This window comes from Notamacropus eugenii, chromosome 6 (assembly GCF_028372415.1).
Source record: "Notamacropus eugenii isolate mMacEug1 chromosome 6, mMacEug1.pri_v2, whole genome shotgun sequence".
NCBI classification, from domain to species: Eukaryota; Metazoa; Chordata; class Mammalia; order Diprotodontia; family Macropodidae; genus Notamacropus; species Notamacropus eugenii.
Genome location: NC_092877.1, coordinates 204,510,319 through 204,527,115, shown reverse-complemented (window position 1 = coordinate 204,527,115; position 16,797 = coordinate 204,510,319). Strand labels below are relative to the sequence as shown.

Genomic DNA, 16,797 nt, shown 5'->3' with positions numbered 1-16,797 from the left:
GGGCCTTAGGAATGAAACACAATCAGAAAGTGAAAGATGAATGATGATCCAGGAAAAGAAACTGAAAAATAATAGCCAGACTGGAAGAGAACCAAGAAAGACATGGGGTATCAAGAAAGAAGGCATAGTCACTGTCAAATGCTACAGAAATGTCAACAAGGATTGAGTTCACTGAATTTAGCAATTAACAGATGATGAGCAACTTTTAAAAGAGCTCTTTTATTTGAGTGGTGAGCCTGGAAGCCAAACTGCAAGAAGTTAAGGAGTGAGAGGAAATAAGAGGTAACAATTGTAGAGAGTTAAAAGAAATGCAGCCATGGTATCAGAAGATGAAATGGAGAAGAAAAGAAAACAATTATTATAACCATCTTCAAGTATCTGAAAAAGAATTGTCATGTTAAACTTAACCTCAGAAGACAGAAATGAAGGCAGTGGAACACACTCCAAAGAAGCAGAATTAGTCCAGAAACACTTCCTTAACTAGAAGTATCTGAAGCAGAATTAGGAGAGAGTGTGCTCTCCCTGACGGAAAGTCTTCAAACAAAATTGGCCACATATGGGAGTTACAGCTAGGAGTTAAGACCAGATGGACATGGCGGTTACTTTGCAACTCAGATTCTGTGATCTCAAAGGATGGATCACAGGATCATAAATTTAGAACTGAAAGGGTCCTCAGTCATCTGGTCCAACACTCTAATTTTACAGATGAACAAACTATCCAGGGTTAGGTGACTTACCCACAGTCATAGAGACAGTGAGCAATAAAAGTGGAATCTGAACCAAGGACTTCTCGGACTCCAGAGTTGATACTCTTTCTACCAGCACGGGTGGAGATTTTTACTTTATTAAGAGGATTTGTTCTGTCAAGTTTGGATTCAGTGAAAGGGCTCCACTTGAAGACTAACAGGGCCACATGTGGCCTCAAGGTTGCAGGTTCCCCACCCACGTTAACTATAGCATCTTGCCTCAAAAGAATTTTCTTTTGTAATCGTTTTAATGAAGCCACCAAAGTAAGTTCAGTACTAAATTTAGAAAATCATATTTCTGGTCACTGCTATTTTAAGCCATTACAAAATTTACATGTTAGAACAATTTTTATAAATTATCAAGAAAAAATAAGTAACTCTCCTGAAATGTACAAATATAATGGATAGTCCATTCAGTAAATATTTTCCTAAAAACATATCTATCCACAGTTAAGTCAGTAGAATTTTTACCTTGGCTTGTGGAATCTGCCTCATTTTCTTTTTTGTTAGATAAGTCTACAGGTTTGTCATTAGCCTCAGATGAACTGTGTGCTGCATCAGAAGATTCAGTAGTAGAGTCAGGTTCCTCAGATTTACATGTGAAGGAAGCAGGAACTTTAGTCCCCCTAGTATGTGCTACATCAGTTGAACTTGTAACCTCATCATCATGCAATTTCTAAAAACAAAGCACACAAATTAATTCACAATAAAAATGTTTAACTTCAAATAAAACTATGAAATGTTTGGCTAGCCAAGCTCAGCTTAGAGACTAACATTTCTGGTACCATTTCTTATTTTTTTCCAACTCTTCTGCCCTAGATGAAAAATTCTTCAAAGATAATCTACTTCTGATTCAGTTAATACCTTCTTTACAATAAAAATGCTAACCTATTTAAGAACTGAGACTTGGGACACAGTAGTAGGTTTAAGAAAGCTTGTGGGGTGTTGCTGGTCACTCCTAAAGTCTTCAAGAGAAGGCAAAGAAAGGAAAACAGAAAGAAAAAAAAAAAGGATGGCAGAAAAGGGGAAAAGAATCAATAAGGAGGAAAATGAAAGAGTACATATGTTGAGGACAATTTAGTTTCTTATCTGTATAAAATGAAACATTAGGTAAAAGTCAGTTTGGTTTTCCTTAATGAAGCAGGTACCAAAATATAAGAAAAAAAAATAAAGATATCCTTACTTTTGCTTCCTGAACTTTTTGAACCTCTGAGTTAAAGTCCTCTGGATGGCTACTATCCTCATCAGTATCACTGCAAACACCACAGAAAAACGTAGGAGGAAGTTTTAGAGTTTCTGCTTTTGCTTTTTCTTCAGATGTTGGTTTCTTCTCCCAGACAATCATACATTCTTTATCATGGTCTGGAACAACTTCTCCTGCAAGAACAAATACAACAAAAGCAACATAGATTCGTTAACAGAGAAAAGTCAGCTTAAAGTCAAAGAACTTGAATATGATAATATCAAAATGTACTCCGTGAACCAACCAATAGTAATATGCCCCCAAAACAGAGACTGTAGTGATTTTAAAATGTCCCTGTAGGGATAGTCATTTACTATAGTAAAATCAAATCTTGCCTCTCCTTCCCACTATTTCCTTCTCCCCACATTTTCTGTTCCCTTCCTTTCCTCTCTATACTATTTCTATCAAAATAATCCTTCTCCATTAATTCTAAATAATTCCTCTTTCGCCCTGTGATAAACAGTAAAACAGAAGTTTTCATTGTTCTCTTTTTAACATATTGCAATAAAAATGTATAAATATACATTACTTATAATCACTAATAATTAATATAATTACTTTAAGTTCCATAGACTGTTTTATCTATACATAATAAGTAAACTTGTTAGAGAATTACTGACATTTTCTAACTTAAAGAATGTTTTGCCTAAAGCAAATCATATGTTAGACTAACACCTACTGGAAAAATATAGTCCAGTTCCATTATACAGTAGAAATATCAAAATAAATAGGAGGAAAAAATGTGGGTAAAGTGAATTTTTGAGAGTATGGGATTCTTAGGTTCAGAAAAATTTTCTAAAATTTCAGGGAAAGATCATGAAATGGAAAAAATTATGCAAAAGGCAAGTAAACAGAAAACTGAGCATAAATCTCAGAATCCATAAAAGTTGCTCATTTCCTATAAACCCCAGCATAATGATTATATTTACATATAATTATAAATATAAACTATGAATAATACTTACAAATAATTATCTTAGCCAATTCCATAGAATATTTTCCCTCCAGTATAATGGCAGGTTTTTCCCCCCTATCCTAGCCACATATATCTTATTTTATAATGATAGACACCAGCTAAATATAATTTCTATTTACCATACACAGTCAACTTTATTAAAATTTACTTATTTATGAGAACAACAATCATTTGAATAGTTTGAAGTCATAAATCTCTATGGAAGTTTATGTATACTTTTTTGTTTGATGCCAAATAAAGACTGAGATTTATCAATCTACAAGATGTGTAAGTAATATAACCATTATTCTATGTTAGTTTACCTGTTACAGATTCTTGGGATCTTTTACATTCATCTGGGTCATCTGGATATAGCTTTCCATTAAGTTTCTTGACCGCTGATTCAAAATCTTCATCTTTAAAATATGATTGGTAGTGTCAAACATGATTAAATATTAGACTTGAGAGTTAAAAACACTGTTCAAATCCTACCTCTGACATTTACTAGCTGTGTGAATAAGAAGTCATTTAATGTACAGCATCAAGCAACTCCCTGTGACAGGTTGTAACCTTCATCACTGAAGGGAGTTTGCACATAACAAAATCATAGCAGCCACCAATACACTTATACATGTTACAGAAAGGATTCATGCTTTAAAAGATATGCTAGATGGACTCTAAGATTTCTATGATTCTAAGAGTGTTCTAATTCTATAACACAAACTAAATGTAGGATTTCCCAAAAGTCTTGGAGCAGTTTTAAGCTTCAACGGCACTAAGACTTTTGGGAAACCTTATATAAACCCTGGAACACTGTAGCAACACATCTTAAATATTCATATTGATACCTAAATGTTTATTATGCTTCTACAATACTAGAAGGCAAGAGGGTGGGATGAGATGGGGCCTTACCATCATCTTCTTCCTCACTAATGTAATCCGGTCTATTCTTATAGCAGAAAAAAGTTGGAGGAAGTTTAAGATTGACAGCAAGAGCTTTTTGTTCAGGAGTAGGAGTTAGTTCGTATACAATGAATACATCATCTGTGGAAAGTTCTTCTGTTTTCTTCTTCATCTCAACTACAAGAAATAAAGCAAAATTACAGTCTAAATTTTAAATAATACATCACTACTCAAGTCAAATCAGAACTACAGAATAATTTCTACAATAAGGTATACAAAAACATTACATTTTAATGCAAAAAACTCATGAAGCAATCATTTGATTTTCTAAAATCAATTCTATATGAGGACACTGCCACTTTTATTAAACACAAGATCTTTTATAGTTTTAAAGAATTATTTTTACTTATTTAGGTAAAATAACACATACATTATAATCTAATTCCTAAAACTTTATAAAATGTAAATTATTAGAAAAGAACCTTTTACATGCTAATAATAACTAGTAAAGAGTCATGCACATGCAACTGATGAAAGAAGTTAGGAAAATATAATATAAAATTAGTTAATATAGTCTAAATAAAAAGTCAAACTTGATTTTCGCCTGCAAAGAAATCTCAGAAATCCTCAAAAAATGTTATATGGTATTAGTTTAAAAGTTCTTCATATGCCAGATTAAGGTTTTAAACACACACAGACACAAAGGCATGCACACCTTTCATACACTGCCCAACTAAGTATTAAAGAATGCCCCTCAAAAAACACTCATCTGAGCTTCAATACTTCACCTTTAGGCAAAACCTCTGTGGCTAACAATCATGCAAAAACTTCAAATTCTTGGTCCTAAAATGAGTGCTTGCTTACAGGATAGGGGACTAGATCTAGAAAGAGCTAGGCAAAGTTTTAGCTAAAGAGATTAGCAACAATATTAACTAATTCATGCAAGGCAGTGACCATTCCTCAGTTGACTATAAATGAAATAAATTCTCTCCCCTTTTCCCTGCTGTCTTTACAATGAACAGAAAATTCTCTCATCACCACAATTACGAATACTCATAACTCTATGTTAGAGGAATATAAGGAAAAAGGGCATAACAAATAGTATAGTGAGCACAAGAGACCGTAGGTTCCAATTCTAGCTTTGTAATCTTTGCAAGTCATTTCATTTTTCTAGGACTCAAAAATTTCCTTACTTGTAAGATGCAAGCTTGTTTTAGAATCTAATCCAATCTAATCCTGAGAGGATCTAAGTCCCTTCCAAATTAAATGATCTCAATCTTATGCCCAAGACGGATACCTGCTGTCTCATTTAAGTTTATATAATATAGTTCTAATTCTTTTCAACAGGAAGGGCTATAGAAATTTTTTTTAACATTTAAAACTACCTACATCCAGTAGAGCTTAATAATAGATGTATACTCAAAATATACTATGTGAATTGGAGCCTAAAGAAACCCAGTAAATATTTATGTATGTGGAGATACAGGAGGTCAATGTATAACACCCTACCAAAATTCACTGTTTACTTGTAACACTTGAAGATTGTTTCCTAAAATAGACACATGACAGTTAACTATGTAATGCATTATTTCCTGACTTTATTTCCTACTGTCTAGAACTGTTGAAGAAACAAATGAACAAGGTACTGAGAAGTGAAAGCAGTAGGTATGGAGTGTCAGAATCAGTGCAATAGTGAAATGCAACATAGCAGAAAGTAGTGATTGCTTATAACTAACTACCCTCAAAAGTGAATAAGGCAATGAGGACAACAGCTGTGTGCAAGCAGAGACATCTTCACCTAAACCAGCATTCTTTAACATGCATGTTGTAAACTGTTAAGTACTCAGTTTTATGAAGCAAAACTACTTTGTCAAAGACTGCCAACCGCTATGAAAACTAAAGTCATCTCACACTGAGTGCACTTTATACCTTTGCTCTCAGGCTGTGAGGAGGGGGCACTGGTCCAAAAAGCCATTGGATTAGATTTAAAAAGACTAAAATTAAATCCTAGAAAATAAACAATGTTAAGGATATGGGTGTTTAGAGGGACAAAATAAAACTTGATTTTATTTTCCTTTTCTCTCTTAAAAACACACTCTCCCCCCCTCCTACCCACACAAGAAAACACAAAATCACTAAAGTTCACAGGCCACTCCAGTACTACTTCATAGGCCAATTCCCATAATGACTTAGGAACTAAATAGATCACATATCAGTTCCCACTGGATGACAATTTTAAGTATTTTGACTACACCTCTGGGGAAATAAAACAACACTCAGTTAAAAACAAATTGCCTGTGCTTTTTTTAAAACACCCCTATGATTGAAAGTTAAAGGTCAATACTGGTAAGCACTCACATTTACCTCATAGTAGGCTTTTTAAAAATTATGTCAGACTTTATACTCTACATTATGCCGTAAATCATTAAACCAGCATAACTATAATTTCTAGTTAGTGAATTCTACAAATTAGTTAAGCATCAATAAGTGCAACTCTTTAAGTATTCTCTAGTCATAGTATATCAGTAAGAACATTTTCAGGACCTGATTCTGACACTACCTGTGTCTTGGCAAGTCATTTAACCCCTGTAGGCCTCAGTTTCCTCATCTGTAAAATGAGGTGGTAGGACTAGATGGCCTCTGAGGTGCTTTCCACCTCTAGATCTATGACCTTACATGAAATCAAATGTGTGCTTGGAGGACTGTCTAAAAAGAAAGTTAATGTTAACTGCCAGAATATACACATAGAACAGTAACTTTGATACAAACAACTATTTTTTTGGTTTGTGTAAAGTAGATCAATTTATCTGAATACCCTTAATTTAAAATAGCTGCAATCCTTCCCAAAATACGCTGCAAAATTCAAGTTTAAACACAAAATCAACTTCTGCGAAATTCACTACCAATTTCTTAAAGTTTATGGAGAGAATTCTTTCAGTTAGCAAAGTACAGAGGAATACAAAGTATCAGAGGAATACAAAATCTGAGGACAAACTTAAAACTAAACTTCATCCAGGAAATTACCTAGGAGTACAGCCATTTTTAAACAAGGGATACAAATGGTACACAAAAAGCCACAAACATTTTGATCTACTTTCAAAAGATTTTACATGTTCCTTTAACAAAATATTGTACTAACAACAAAATTTCAGTCCTATGTGTAATTAACCTACTAACCTTCACTCAAACATATATACTCTTAAAGACTGCATATTGCAAAGTTAAAAATCCACAGGAAAAAAGAATGTTCTTTTAAAGCTGAGGTGAACTTTTAAAAAAATATGTTGACAAATATATTTCAATGTAATTGATTTCCTTGGTAATCCCACATTTTGTACATTTTAAAAACATTCTGAGAAAGGATAAAGCCAGAAAAGTACATAACAAAAAAGAGGGCAAGAGAATCCTTGATTTAAGTACAAATTAAGAGCTTTATTTGTTTCAAACTATCTTTCTTGTGTTTTTCTGTCTCTGAAATCATGTGGTTTTCAAACATTTTAGAAACGTAATCTAAGCATGAAAAAAAAGCTTAGAAAATAACTGTTTTCTAAATTATTTTCTCTGCGGAATGTTCCATGGCTAAATTAGTTTAAGAAATTCTAATCTATCCATGTTCCCTAATATAAACTGTTTTATATGACATAATACAGATGACCAGATTCTCAATTGCTCAGGCATTCTCTAGATTCATCTACAATTCAACTACCATTCATTCAGATAAAAGCTCATTTAATATAAGCTCTAAGTTCAAATTCAATTCACATCAAAAGCATATGTTGTTGCCATGTAACACCACTGCAAGTCACTCAAACTGAAAAAATGCAGTGCATCAGAAATTTAAAATGTCTTCATAGGATGCAATACTAAGTAAGAGTAATGAAAGGTCCTCCACTTCTATGAGGCTGAAATACTTTTTAAGTTAGCTCTCAACCCAAGTTTAATGATCTCATAACTTTGGCTGAGAAAATTAAATTTAAACATTCTAGAGGTAAGTTAAATCTCCTTTAAAAGAAGCTAATGTTCTGCACCAAGCACTTTTACTAAATGCAATTTTTAACCAAATATTACAGAAAAATGCTAATCCTGTTAATTTCCTTGAGATAAGCCAGTCAAATATTAAGAATTCTGTCCAAGTAGACTAAGATCTTTTACCAGAAATAAGTCTATAAAGAATACCTACTCATGAGCAGTGTTTGAGAAGCTTTCTAAAAGTTGTTTATAAAAGAATTCAAATTAACTAGTTTCCTTCTCATACATATCTGTGTACAAAACAAAGTAACCTGTTTTACTTTAAGTTTTTAAAGATAAGAATATTTTAAATATGAAAAATTAACTTGGCACTTACCCTTTTCTAATGTTTTAAATGCAAAGTTAGCTGAGGGTTCTTCCTTTGGAAAAGGAGTCAAGGGCTTTTCTGCTTTGCTTTCTGCAAATGACTTGATGTTCAAGCTCTTCTGTGCTTCACATTTACTAGGTTCTGAATTTCTTTCAATCTCACCTGAAACATCTTCCCCACTTTTGTTTTTCAAAGGTGCATTAAAGCTGAATCCAAATAAAGAACCTGTAGCTGAATTGTTGCCAAATGCAAATGGTTTTGATTTCTCACTACTAAAAATGCTTTTAACAGACTCAGAGCCAAAAACAAACTTTGGAGGGGAAACAACTGCTTTTGTTGGTGTTTCAGAAGTGCTACACACTTCTCCAACTTCTAGAATTGTATCTGTTGTATCAGAACCCTGGTTTAAATCTGTTCTCTCCCTTGTGGTTTCTTCTAATACAGCTACCGCAATTTTACCACATGGAAACTCTCGAGGAGTGGTAGCACGGGAGAAGTGTGGCGTTAGCAAGATATCTTTTTCTTGGGCCTGTTTTGCCTCATCAAAAATCTGTTTGAATGCATCTGCAACATCCTGTAGTTTAAAACGAACAGCTAATTGTTCTACTTTCCTTTCCCCATCAGCAAAATCACAAGCAGTCCAAACCCAAACTCTTTCTGTCCCTTTCATGTTTTGCAAAGTCATGTCTGGCGTTACTCTATGATTGGCACACAGTTTCAATACTTGGTCTCTTCGCATTACTATTCGCACGTGTTTATTATCATAATTCTGCAAAATCTTTATATCGCCTATTCCTCTTTCCTTCCACTGGCCAGCATCTTTATCATATCTATAGAGTTTGGCTCGATGATTAAAGACAACTTGTTCATTTTCCTCACCGCTGGACACTTCTACCAGATCAGGTAACGGTACAACTGGCTCAAAGTACTGACCATCTTTCTCTTCTTCTTGGGTAATATCAGACTCTTCATCAGTGCCAACGGAAGTTCTACTCTGATTCAACTTGGCAGGGGATTTGGATGGACTCAAAGCAGATTTAAAACTGAAATTGAATCCTGTTGTCGAATCACCAAAGCGGAAGAGATTTTTCCTCACAGGACTATTTGATAATGGAGATGCATATACTGAACTACTACTTACACTATCATCCAAAGCATCCTCTCTTAAGTCATAGTTATCCCATTCTAATGAAGGTCCAGTGGTTTCAGCATGTGGTTTTACTGTTAAATCAGAAGTACTGGCTGCTAAACTTGAATTGTTATTCTCCTCCTCGGTGAGCTTTTTGTCATTTGTCAAAAATGTTTTAAGATTTTTTAGCCCACTTTTCATTTCTTCAGCTCTCTCTATTAGTTTGGCAGCTCTGCCAGTATCTACAAGTTTATGAGGTGTTTGAACTGGTATGTCTAGTAAAAGTCTTTGGCATTCTTCAAATTTCTGTTTGAATTCTTCAGCCAGCTCTGGTGTTTTAAACTTTGCTGCCAATTGTTCAAGTTTAGCATCTCCATCAGAAAAATCACTGGCTAGCCACATCCATGCCCTGTCTGAACCAGATAAAGGTTTAAGGTTCATTGTAGTAGTGATCCAATGATTAGCACATACTTTTAGTACTTGTTCTCGACGCATTAGCATTCTTAGTTTGCCATTGACTTCATTTTTAAGAATCTTTAAATTTCCTAGGCCCCTTTCTTTCCACTGACTTATCTCTGCATCAAATCTAAATAACTTCACCCTTTGTGAATAGAGAACCTTTTCATCTTCTTCTCCTGTAACAAGCTCCACTTTTTCAGGCATCTGAACTACAGGTTCGAAATGGATATCATCACTGTCCTCTGTCTTATATGCATCATCATCTTTCTCAAGGTCTGATGATGTATTGGCCTTAGGGGACATTTTAGCACTCTGTGACGAAAAAAGTTTTTCACCTGCTCCTGAAAATCCTTTAAAATTTGGATCTTTTTTGCCAAATTGAAATCCTTCCCCTGACTTTGCAAGGTCAGCAAAAGTGAAATTGTTACTACTGTGTCCAAACACTGAATCACTATTATTTTGCTTGTTATTAACATCATGAGTCTTGGAAGCAGTATCTCCTTCAACGGACTTCTCGTTACCCTTTTGATCACCAGATTCTTGTATGCCAAATTTAAATCCACCAGCAGGTGCAGGCACAGTAAAACCAAATCCTTCTTTTGTGGGTTTAGCTTCTGTACTAGAGGGAACTTGAAATGTGAAGGAAGAAGGTGAGCTTCCTTGCTCAACATGACCAAATTTAAAACCATGCTCTGTACTGCCAAATTTAAAAGCTTTTTCTGAAAAGTCACACTTAAAGCCAGTTGCCATTTGATTCCCAGAAGGTTCAGATAATTTACTTTTGAAACCAAATGTAAAATCTGAAGAAGATTCTGCAACAGGTTTACTGAATGGTTTTGGTGCTTCACAGGCCACACATTTGAAGGAAGAACTTTCATTTCGTACTAAGCAAACACTACAGTCCCATTGTCCTTCTTTCTTAGTAAACATTCCTTCAAATCCACTCTTAGTAGACTTGCTAGTCTCTGAAGTACTGGGCTTCAAAGCAGTAGGTGCTGGAATCGTGCAGCTGGGTTGACTTTGTGGATTTGGATTGTCACAAGCAGCACATTTTTTAGCACTTGCTTCATTCTGTACCAGACAAACGCTGCAGTTCCACTGACCATCCTTCTTAGGAAACAGAGTTCCTAAATCACTGGTAATAGGCTTAGAAAACTCTCCCTGCCCAAACTTGAAGGAAGGCTGCTGACTAAATGATGGAACACTTTTACTTGTTGTGTTTGTATTCTGGCAGGCTATACACTTAGATACCGTAGGTTCATTCCTCATTAAACACACATTGCAATCCCAGTGATCCTCTTTCTTAGCAAACAGTGGTCCAAATCCTTCTTGAGTCTTTTCTGTGCCAGGCTTAAAAGCTGGAGAGTTTTCAACTAATGGTGGGCCCAAAAGTTCCTTGCTATTTGGATTTAGGTTTTTGCACGATACACATTTCTTTGCTGTTGCAACATTCTTTACTGAACAACTGTTACAATCCCATAGCCCATCTTTCTTTGAAATTTGAAAACCAAAATTTGGATGTCCTGGGTCAGGTTTTCCAGTATCCTTGCTATCCTGGTTCTTGGTGTCTTTCGAAATCCTAACATTTTGACTTCCTGTGGAAATATTTGAAGCTGAAGCTCTTAAGATTTCCTGGGCTTCTTCAAACTTGCGTTTGAAATGAGCTGCCTCCTCTGGAGTTTTAAACTTAATAGCAAGTTGCTCTGGCTTTGGCAATTCATCTGCATAGTCAAGAGCATGCCATACAAATGATTTATCTGAGCCAGCATTGGGTGTCAGTTTCATATCTGGATTTATGTAATGATTTGCACAGATTTTGAGTACTTGTTCTCGTCTCATGAGAAGACGGATTTTGCCAGATATCTTATGCCTCAGTATCTTCACATTGCCAATACCTCGCTCCTTCCATTCTTTGGATTCTGCATCAAAACGGAACAATTTTGCACGATTACAAAAGAATTCTTCTTCATCTTCCTCACCGGTTTTCACTTCTATCTTATCAGGAAGTGGAACTACTGGTTCAAAGTGAGGGCCATCATCATCATCATCTCCATGGGTACTTCCTCCATCGGTTTCGTGACTCTTATTTGCTAAGTCTGGCGTTGGTGTCCCAAATACTGTTTTGCCTGGACTTTGGAAAGTAAACACATCATCACTACGACCAAAAAGAGAATTTTTACACTGACTGTGTCCAATGCCTTCTGTAAATGAAACATTAGAAATATTTTTGCTACCAAAACTGAATGTATTCCTTGGTGTGACTGTCTGACTAGGAACCGGTTTTGTTCCACTATAGCCCTCATCATGTGAAGGTTTATCTGAAGTTAGGAGACCTAGGAGGCTCTCACTGTTACCAAAAGTCGCAGGAGGAGGATGCCCCACCACTTCAGGTGATGAAAATGTAAAGTCACCATCATTGGATTTAAAATTGGAGTTAAATTTAAAGGTAGTTGGCTGCGTTGATTGCGCCGATGTTGTTAAAGGTTGCCTCACTCCTTCACCTGGCATAGGCTGCCCAAAGTTAGATTTCCCAAATTCTATAACCCTAGATTCTGCAGATTTTGAAGGATGAGGTACAACTGGAGGTTTTGTGAAATAACCTGGTTCAGGTAAAGGTGGATTTGTGCTTGTCTGTTGAACATTATAATTAAAGTAATCATCTCCTCGTGGTGACAGAATTCCAGTTGCAGGAGAATCAAAACGCAACGGAGGGCCATACATTTCTTGAGAGAACATACAGGCAGGTGGATTTTGCACTGGAGGTGTGTGCATTTGTTGTGGATAAGCATAAATATGCTGTTGCGGTGTAAGCCGGTTCATGCCATAAACTGGAGCCTATAAATTTAAAAAATAAAAATGAGATCTTCCTAAAGATATTCCAACATTTAATTTCCTGCCACCCCCCCAAATATTTTTTAATAAATCTGAGTAGAGTTATTAGTCAAAGGGTGTGAAGTGATATGATGAAGGCTCATAGTGAGGATTCAAAGGAGATCTGTATTCCTCTGCAACAAATATATGTGATCAAATGATCTTGTACCATATTACAACTATGAACACCCACTTCCTGCCACTATTCAAAAGTTAGTAAAACAAATTTCCAGGCCAACAGGAGCTTACCACAGTAATGACTGGAAAAAGTGTTAAAAAGACTCTTTCCCCTTTTCCCTCAAAATGGGTAGAAAAAGAAATTTTATCTCTACTACAAATATTATAAAAGAGAAGTTTCACACTATAAAGTTTTTTTAATCCAGAAAGTAATTTAAAATACACTGTCTGATTCTGCTTAAATTAATTTACTTGTTCAGTGCCATAACAATCAAACTACCAAAAAATTATTTTATAGAGTTAGAAAAAAATAATATCAAAATTCAACTGGAAGGTCCAAAATATCAAGAGAATGAATGAAAAGAAAAGCTAGGGAAGGTAGCCTAACCATACCAGATCTTAAATTGGATTATAAAGCAGTTATCATCAAAACCACTTGGTGCTGGTAAGAAATGAAGGGGTAGATCAGTGGAACAAGTTAGGTATACAAGACACAGTATTCAATGACTGTAGCAATCTACTGTTTGATAAATCCAAAGCTTCTGCCTTCTGGGATAAGAACTCACACACTATCTGACAAAAACTACTGGGAAAACTGGAAAAGAGTATGGCAGAAACTGGGCATAGATCAATGTCTGACACCATATATCAGAATCAAGTCCAAATGCATATCTGATTTAGATATAAAACCTGATACTATACACAAATTAGGAGAGCAAGGAATAGTTTACCTGTCAGATTTATGGAGAATGGAGGAATTTATGACCAAAGAGCTAGAAAACATTATGAAATGCAAGATGGACAATTTTGTTTACATTAAATTGAAAAGTTTTTGCACAAAAACGTCAATGCAACCAAGATTAGGAGGGAGGCAGAAAAACTGGGAATTTTTACAACCAGTGTCTCTGATAAAGGCCTCAGTCAAATTCATAAGAATACATGTCATTCCTCAATTGATAAATGGTCAAAGGATATGAACAGGAAGTTTTCAGAGGAAAAAATTAAAGCTATCTATAGTCATATGAAAAAATGCTCTAAATCACTATTGATTAGAGAAATGCATATCAAAACAACTCTGAGGTACCATATCACACCTATCAGATTGATTAACATGACAAAATAGGAAAATAAATCTTGGAGATGTATTAGAGTTGGAACACTAATTCACTTCTAGGGCTATATCCCAAAGAGATCATAAAAATGAGGAAAAGGACCCACATGTACAAAAATATTTATAGCAGCTCTCGTAGTGGTGGCCAAGAACTGGAAATTGAGGGGATGCCCATCAACTAGGGAATGGCTGAACAAGTTGTGGTATATGAATGTAATGGAATACTCTTGTGCTATAAGAAATGATGAACAGGAGGACATCAGAAAAACCTAGAAAGACTAATATGATCTGATGCTGAATGAAAGGAGCAGAACCAGGAGACCTCTGTGCACAGCAACAACCACAGTGTATGAGAGTTTTTTCTGGTAGACTTGAAACTTCATTGCAATGCAAGGACTTAAAAAAATTCCCAATGGTCTTTTTAAGGCAAAATACCTTCCACATCCAGGGAAAGAACTATGGAATTCAATCAAAGAATGTTTTCTTTTGTATTACGTTTTGGTTTGTTATATGATTTCTCCCATTCATTTTATTTCTTCTATACAGCACGACTATGGTGAAAATGTATTTAACAGGAATGTATGTGTAGAACCTATATAAAATTGTATGCTGTCTCAGGGAGGGAGGGGAAAGGTCAGGGGGGAGGGGGAAAAAATCTAAGTTATATGGTAGTGATTATAGAACACTGAAAATAAATAAAATTAGTATATCAAAAAAAAAAAATGATGAACAGGCAGACTTCAGAAAAATCTGGAAAGACTTATATGTACTGATGCTGAGTGATGTGAGCAGAACCAGAAAATTGTTCAGAGCGACAGCCAGTGCATGATGACTGATTTTGGAAGACTTAGCCCTTCTCAGCCATGCAGGGACCTAGAACATTTCCAAAGGACTCATGATAGAAAATGCCATTCACTTCCAGAGAAAGAACTATGGAGTCAGAAGGCAGAGCAAAGTAGACTCTTTTCTCTTTTGTTTTGTTTTTTTCTCATGGTTTCTCCCATTCATTTCTCCTATGCAACATGACTAATGCGAAAATGTGTTTAATACGAATGTATGTGTATAAGAGCCCATATCAGAGTGTATGTCATCTTGGGGAAGGAAGGGGCCAAAATTTAAAACTTTAGAAAGTGAATGTTATAAACTGAAAATAAATACATTAAATACTTTTTAAAAAAATACACTGCCCAATCTGAAAGAGTTTTACAAGTTTCAATGCTGTGTGATCTCTTAAATTCTTCAAAAGTCTAAACTCTGAAGAGAAAAAACTAAATAAGGTATTTATAAATATTCCCTTTTGTTACCTTTGTCGGTGTAACATTAGCTGCTGTTCTTAGAAGATACTGGGAATTATATGCTGGTGACTGATTGTAATATACTGAAGGACCAGTAGTTGCAACTGAAAAAGAGAAAAAAGTCTGTTCAAGTTCAATAGTACAAGTGAACTTAAATATGTCTTGGTGAATGTTTATTTCCACATAACACCTGAAAGCACTAGGCAAGTCTAGCCAATTATTTGTGGTGTAAATCCATGAATCTGTATGCCTCGGCAGGCATCTTTTAAACACCTGCCTAATCTACTTCCTACAAACTGTCCAAAAGCAATGTAAAAAAGAATGAGAGAAAGTAGAAAATATAAATGTAAGATGTTAATTACTTAAATTTATTGCCTGTGATATCTACTATCAATGTTGAATCTTAAAGGCTTTCTTTCACCTCCTTTCTAATTTGTTTAGAGGTAAGACTCTGCTGCCACTACCAGATATATTTTTAATGTAAACAGTTAAGTTCCCTAGAAGCATACTTAACAGAAATCTATAAATAATCTCTTTTCAAGAATAGTATTTTTAAAATTATTCTGAAAGAAGAACCTATTACATAGTTAAGCAAGGGCAATAACCAGAATATAGCACTGCATATATGCTATTCCAGTATTCCAGTGACAAAACTCTTGTCATTTGTTCTCAGTTTTCTGACTACACCATATTCAAGTGGCCAGGCAAGCCACCATAGCCTCTGACTGGTACTTCAGCTAAAATAATCATTCCTGTTTTTACTCTCCCTCATAGAGCCTACAACTAAAATAATTCCCCTGAGATTCTGGTATTCTTTTCTTCTTGAAAGCTCTTTTTGTCTGTTCCCCATTTATAAAGCAAAAAATTTAGATTAAAAAAATCAGTTTCATCACTACTTCTGCAAGCATGAAATCCCATGACTATCTTTTTTCCTATCAGAAGAAAACAATTTAACATAGTATGTTTCTAGAGGATAGAAATTTGTAACTTTATGTGAATAGTTCCATCACAATATAACAATGTAAACTTTCTTCTGATAATAGGGACAGCCACAGAACTCTTAATAAGCTGTTAAACAAATACAGAAGGATTTCATCCAAGTCACCCCTTCTAAGTTGCCTATTATTTAAAACAGAAAGAACAAGCTAAGAATTTTTTAATTTAAAAAGCATTAGGTAATTACTAACTCATTCTACCTGTTAGTGGAGCTCCATGGTAATTTTGTGATCCCTGATACCCATCAGGCACTGAATCTGTTCCATAGGCTTCTGCAGGCCAACGGTGTGGAGACATAGTAGAATTACTGCTGTTTAGTTTCAACTCATGCATTTCTTTCTATTAGAAATATAATTCAATCTGAATTAGTTCTATGCTAGTCATTGAAAACATTTATTAAAATTATCAGAATACTAATAAAACAAAAACTTAAAATCCATCAAACATCTACATACAAATGTCCATTAGCAATATGCTAATAATTACATTTTTGAAGGGCTCTGGGTGCCAGAAATTGATTTACACCAGAAAATAATAGGTTCCTTTTTTAAAAATTACATATTTTTAAGAGTCAAG

The 16,797-nt window shown here is 34.9% G+C and overlaps 1 protein-coding gene across 4 annotated transcripts in view; it reads right to left on the bottom strand.

Moving 5' to 3' along the window:
- The window catches only part of LOC140512608 (E3 SUMO-protein ligase RanBP2-like), an 84,889-nt gene that overhangs the window by 11,309 nt on the left and 56,783 nt on the right, over positions 1-16,797 (bottom strand). For 3 of the 4 annotated variants that reach the window (XM_072621818.1, XM_072621821.1, XM_072621819.1), the window contains exons 18-25: positions 16,422-16,560; positions 15,235-15,329; positions 8,193-12,606; positions 5,777-5,854; positions 3,857-4,024; positions 3,268-3,360; positions 1,930-2,123; positions 1,218-1,422 (exon numbers count right to left, since the gene is read on the bottom strand). In XM_072621818.1, the coding sequence (XP_072477919.1) occupies positions 1,218-1,422; positions 1,930-2,123; positions 3,268-3,360; positions 3,857-4,024; positions 5,777-5,854; positions 8,193-12,606; positions 15,235-15,329; positions 16,422-16,560 (5,386 nt within the window). The remainder of the gene's footprint in view (positions 1-1,217; positions 1,423-1,929; positions 2,124-3,267; positions 3,361-3,856; positions 4,025-5,776; positions 5,855-8,192; positions 12,607-15,234; positions 15,330-16,421; positions 16,561-16,797) is intronic. The other variant, XM_072621820.1, reaches the window with a different exon arrangement.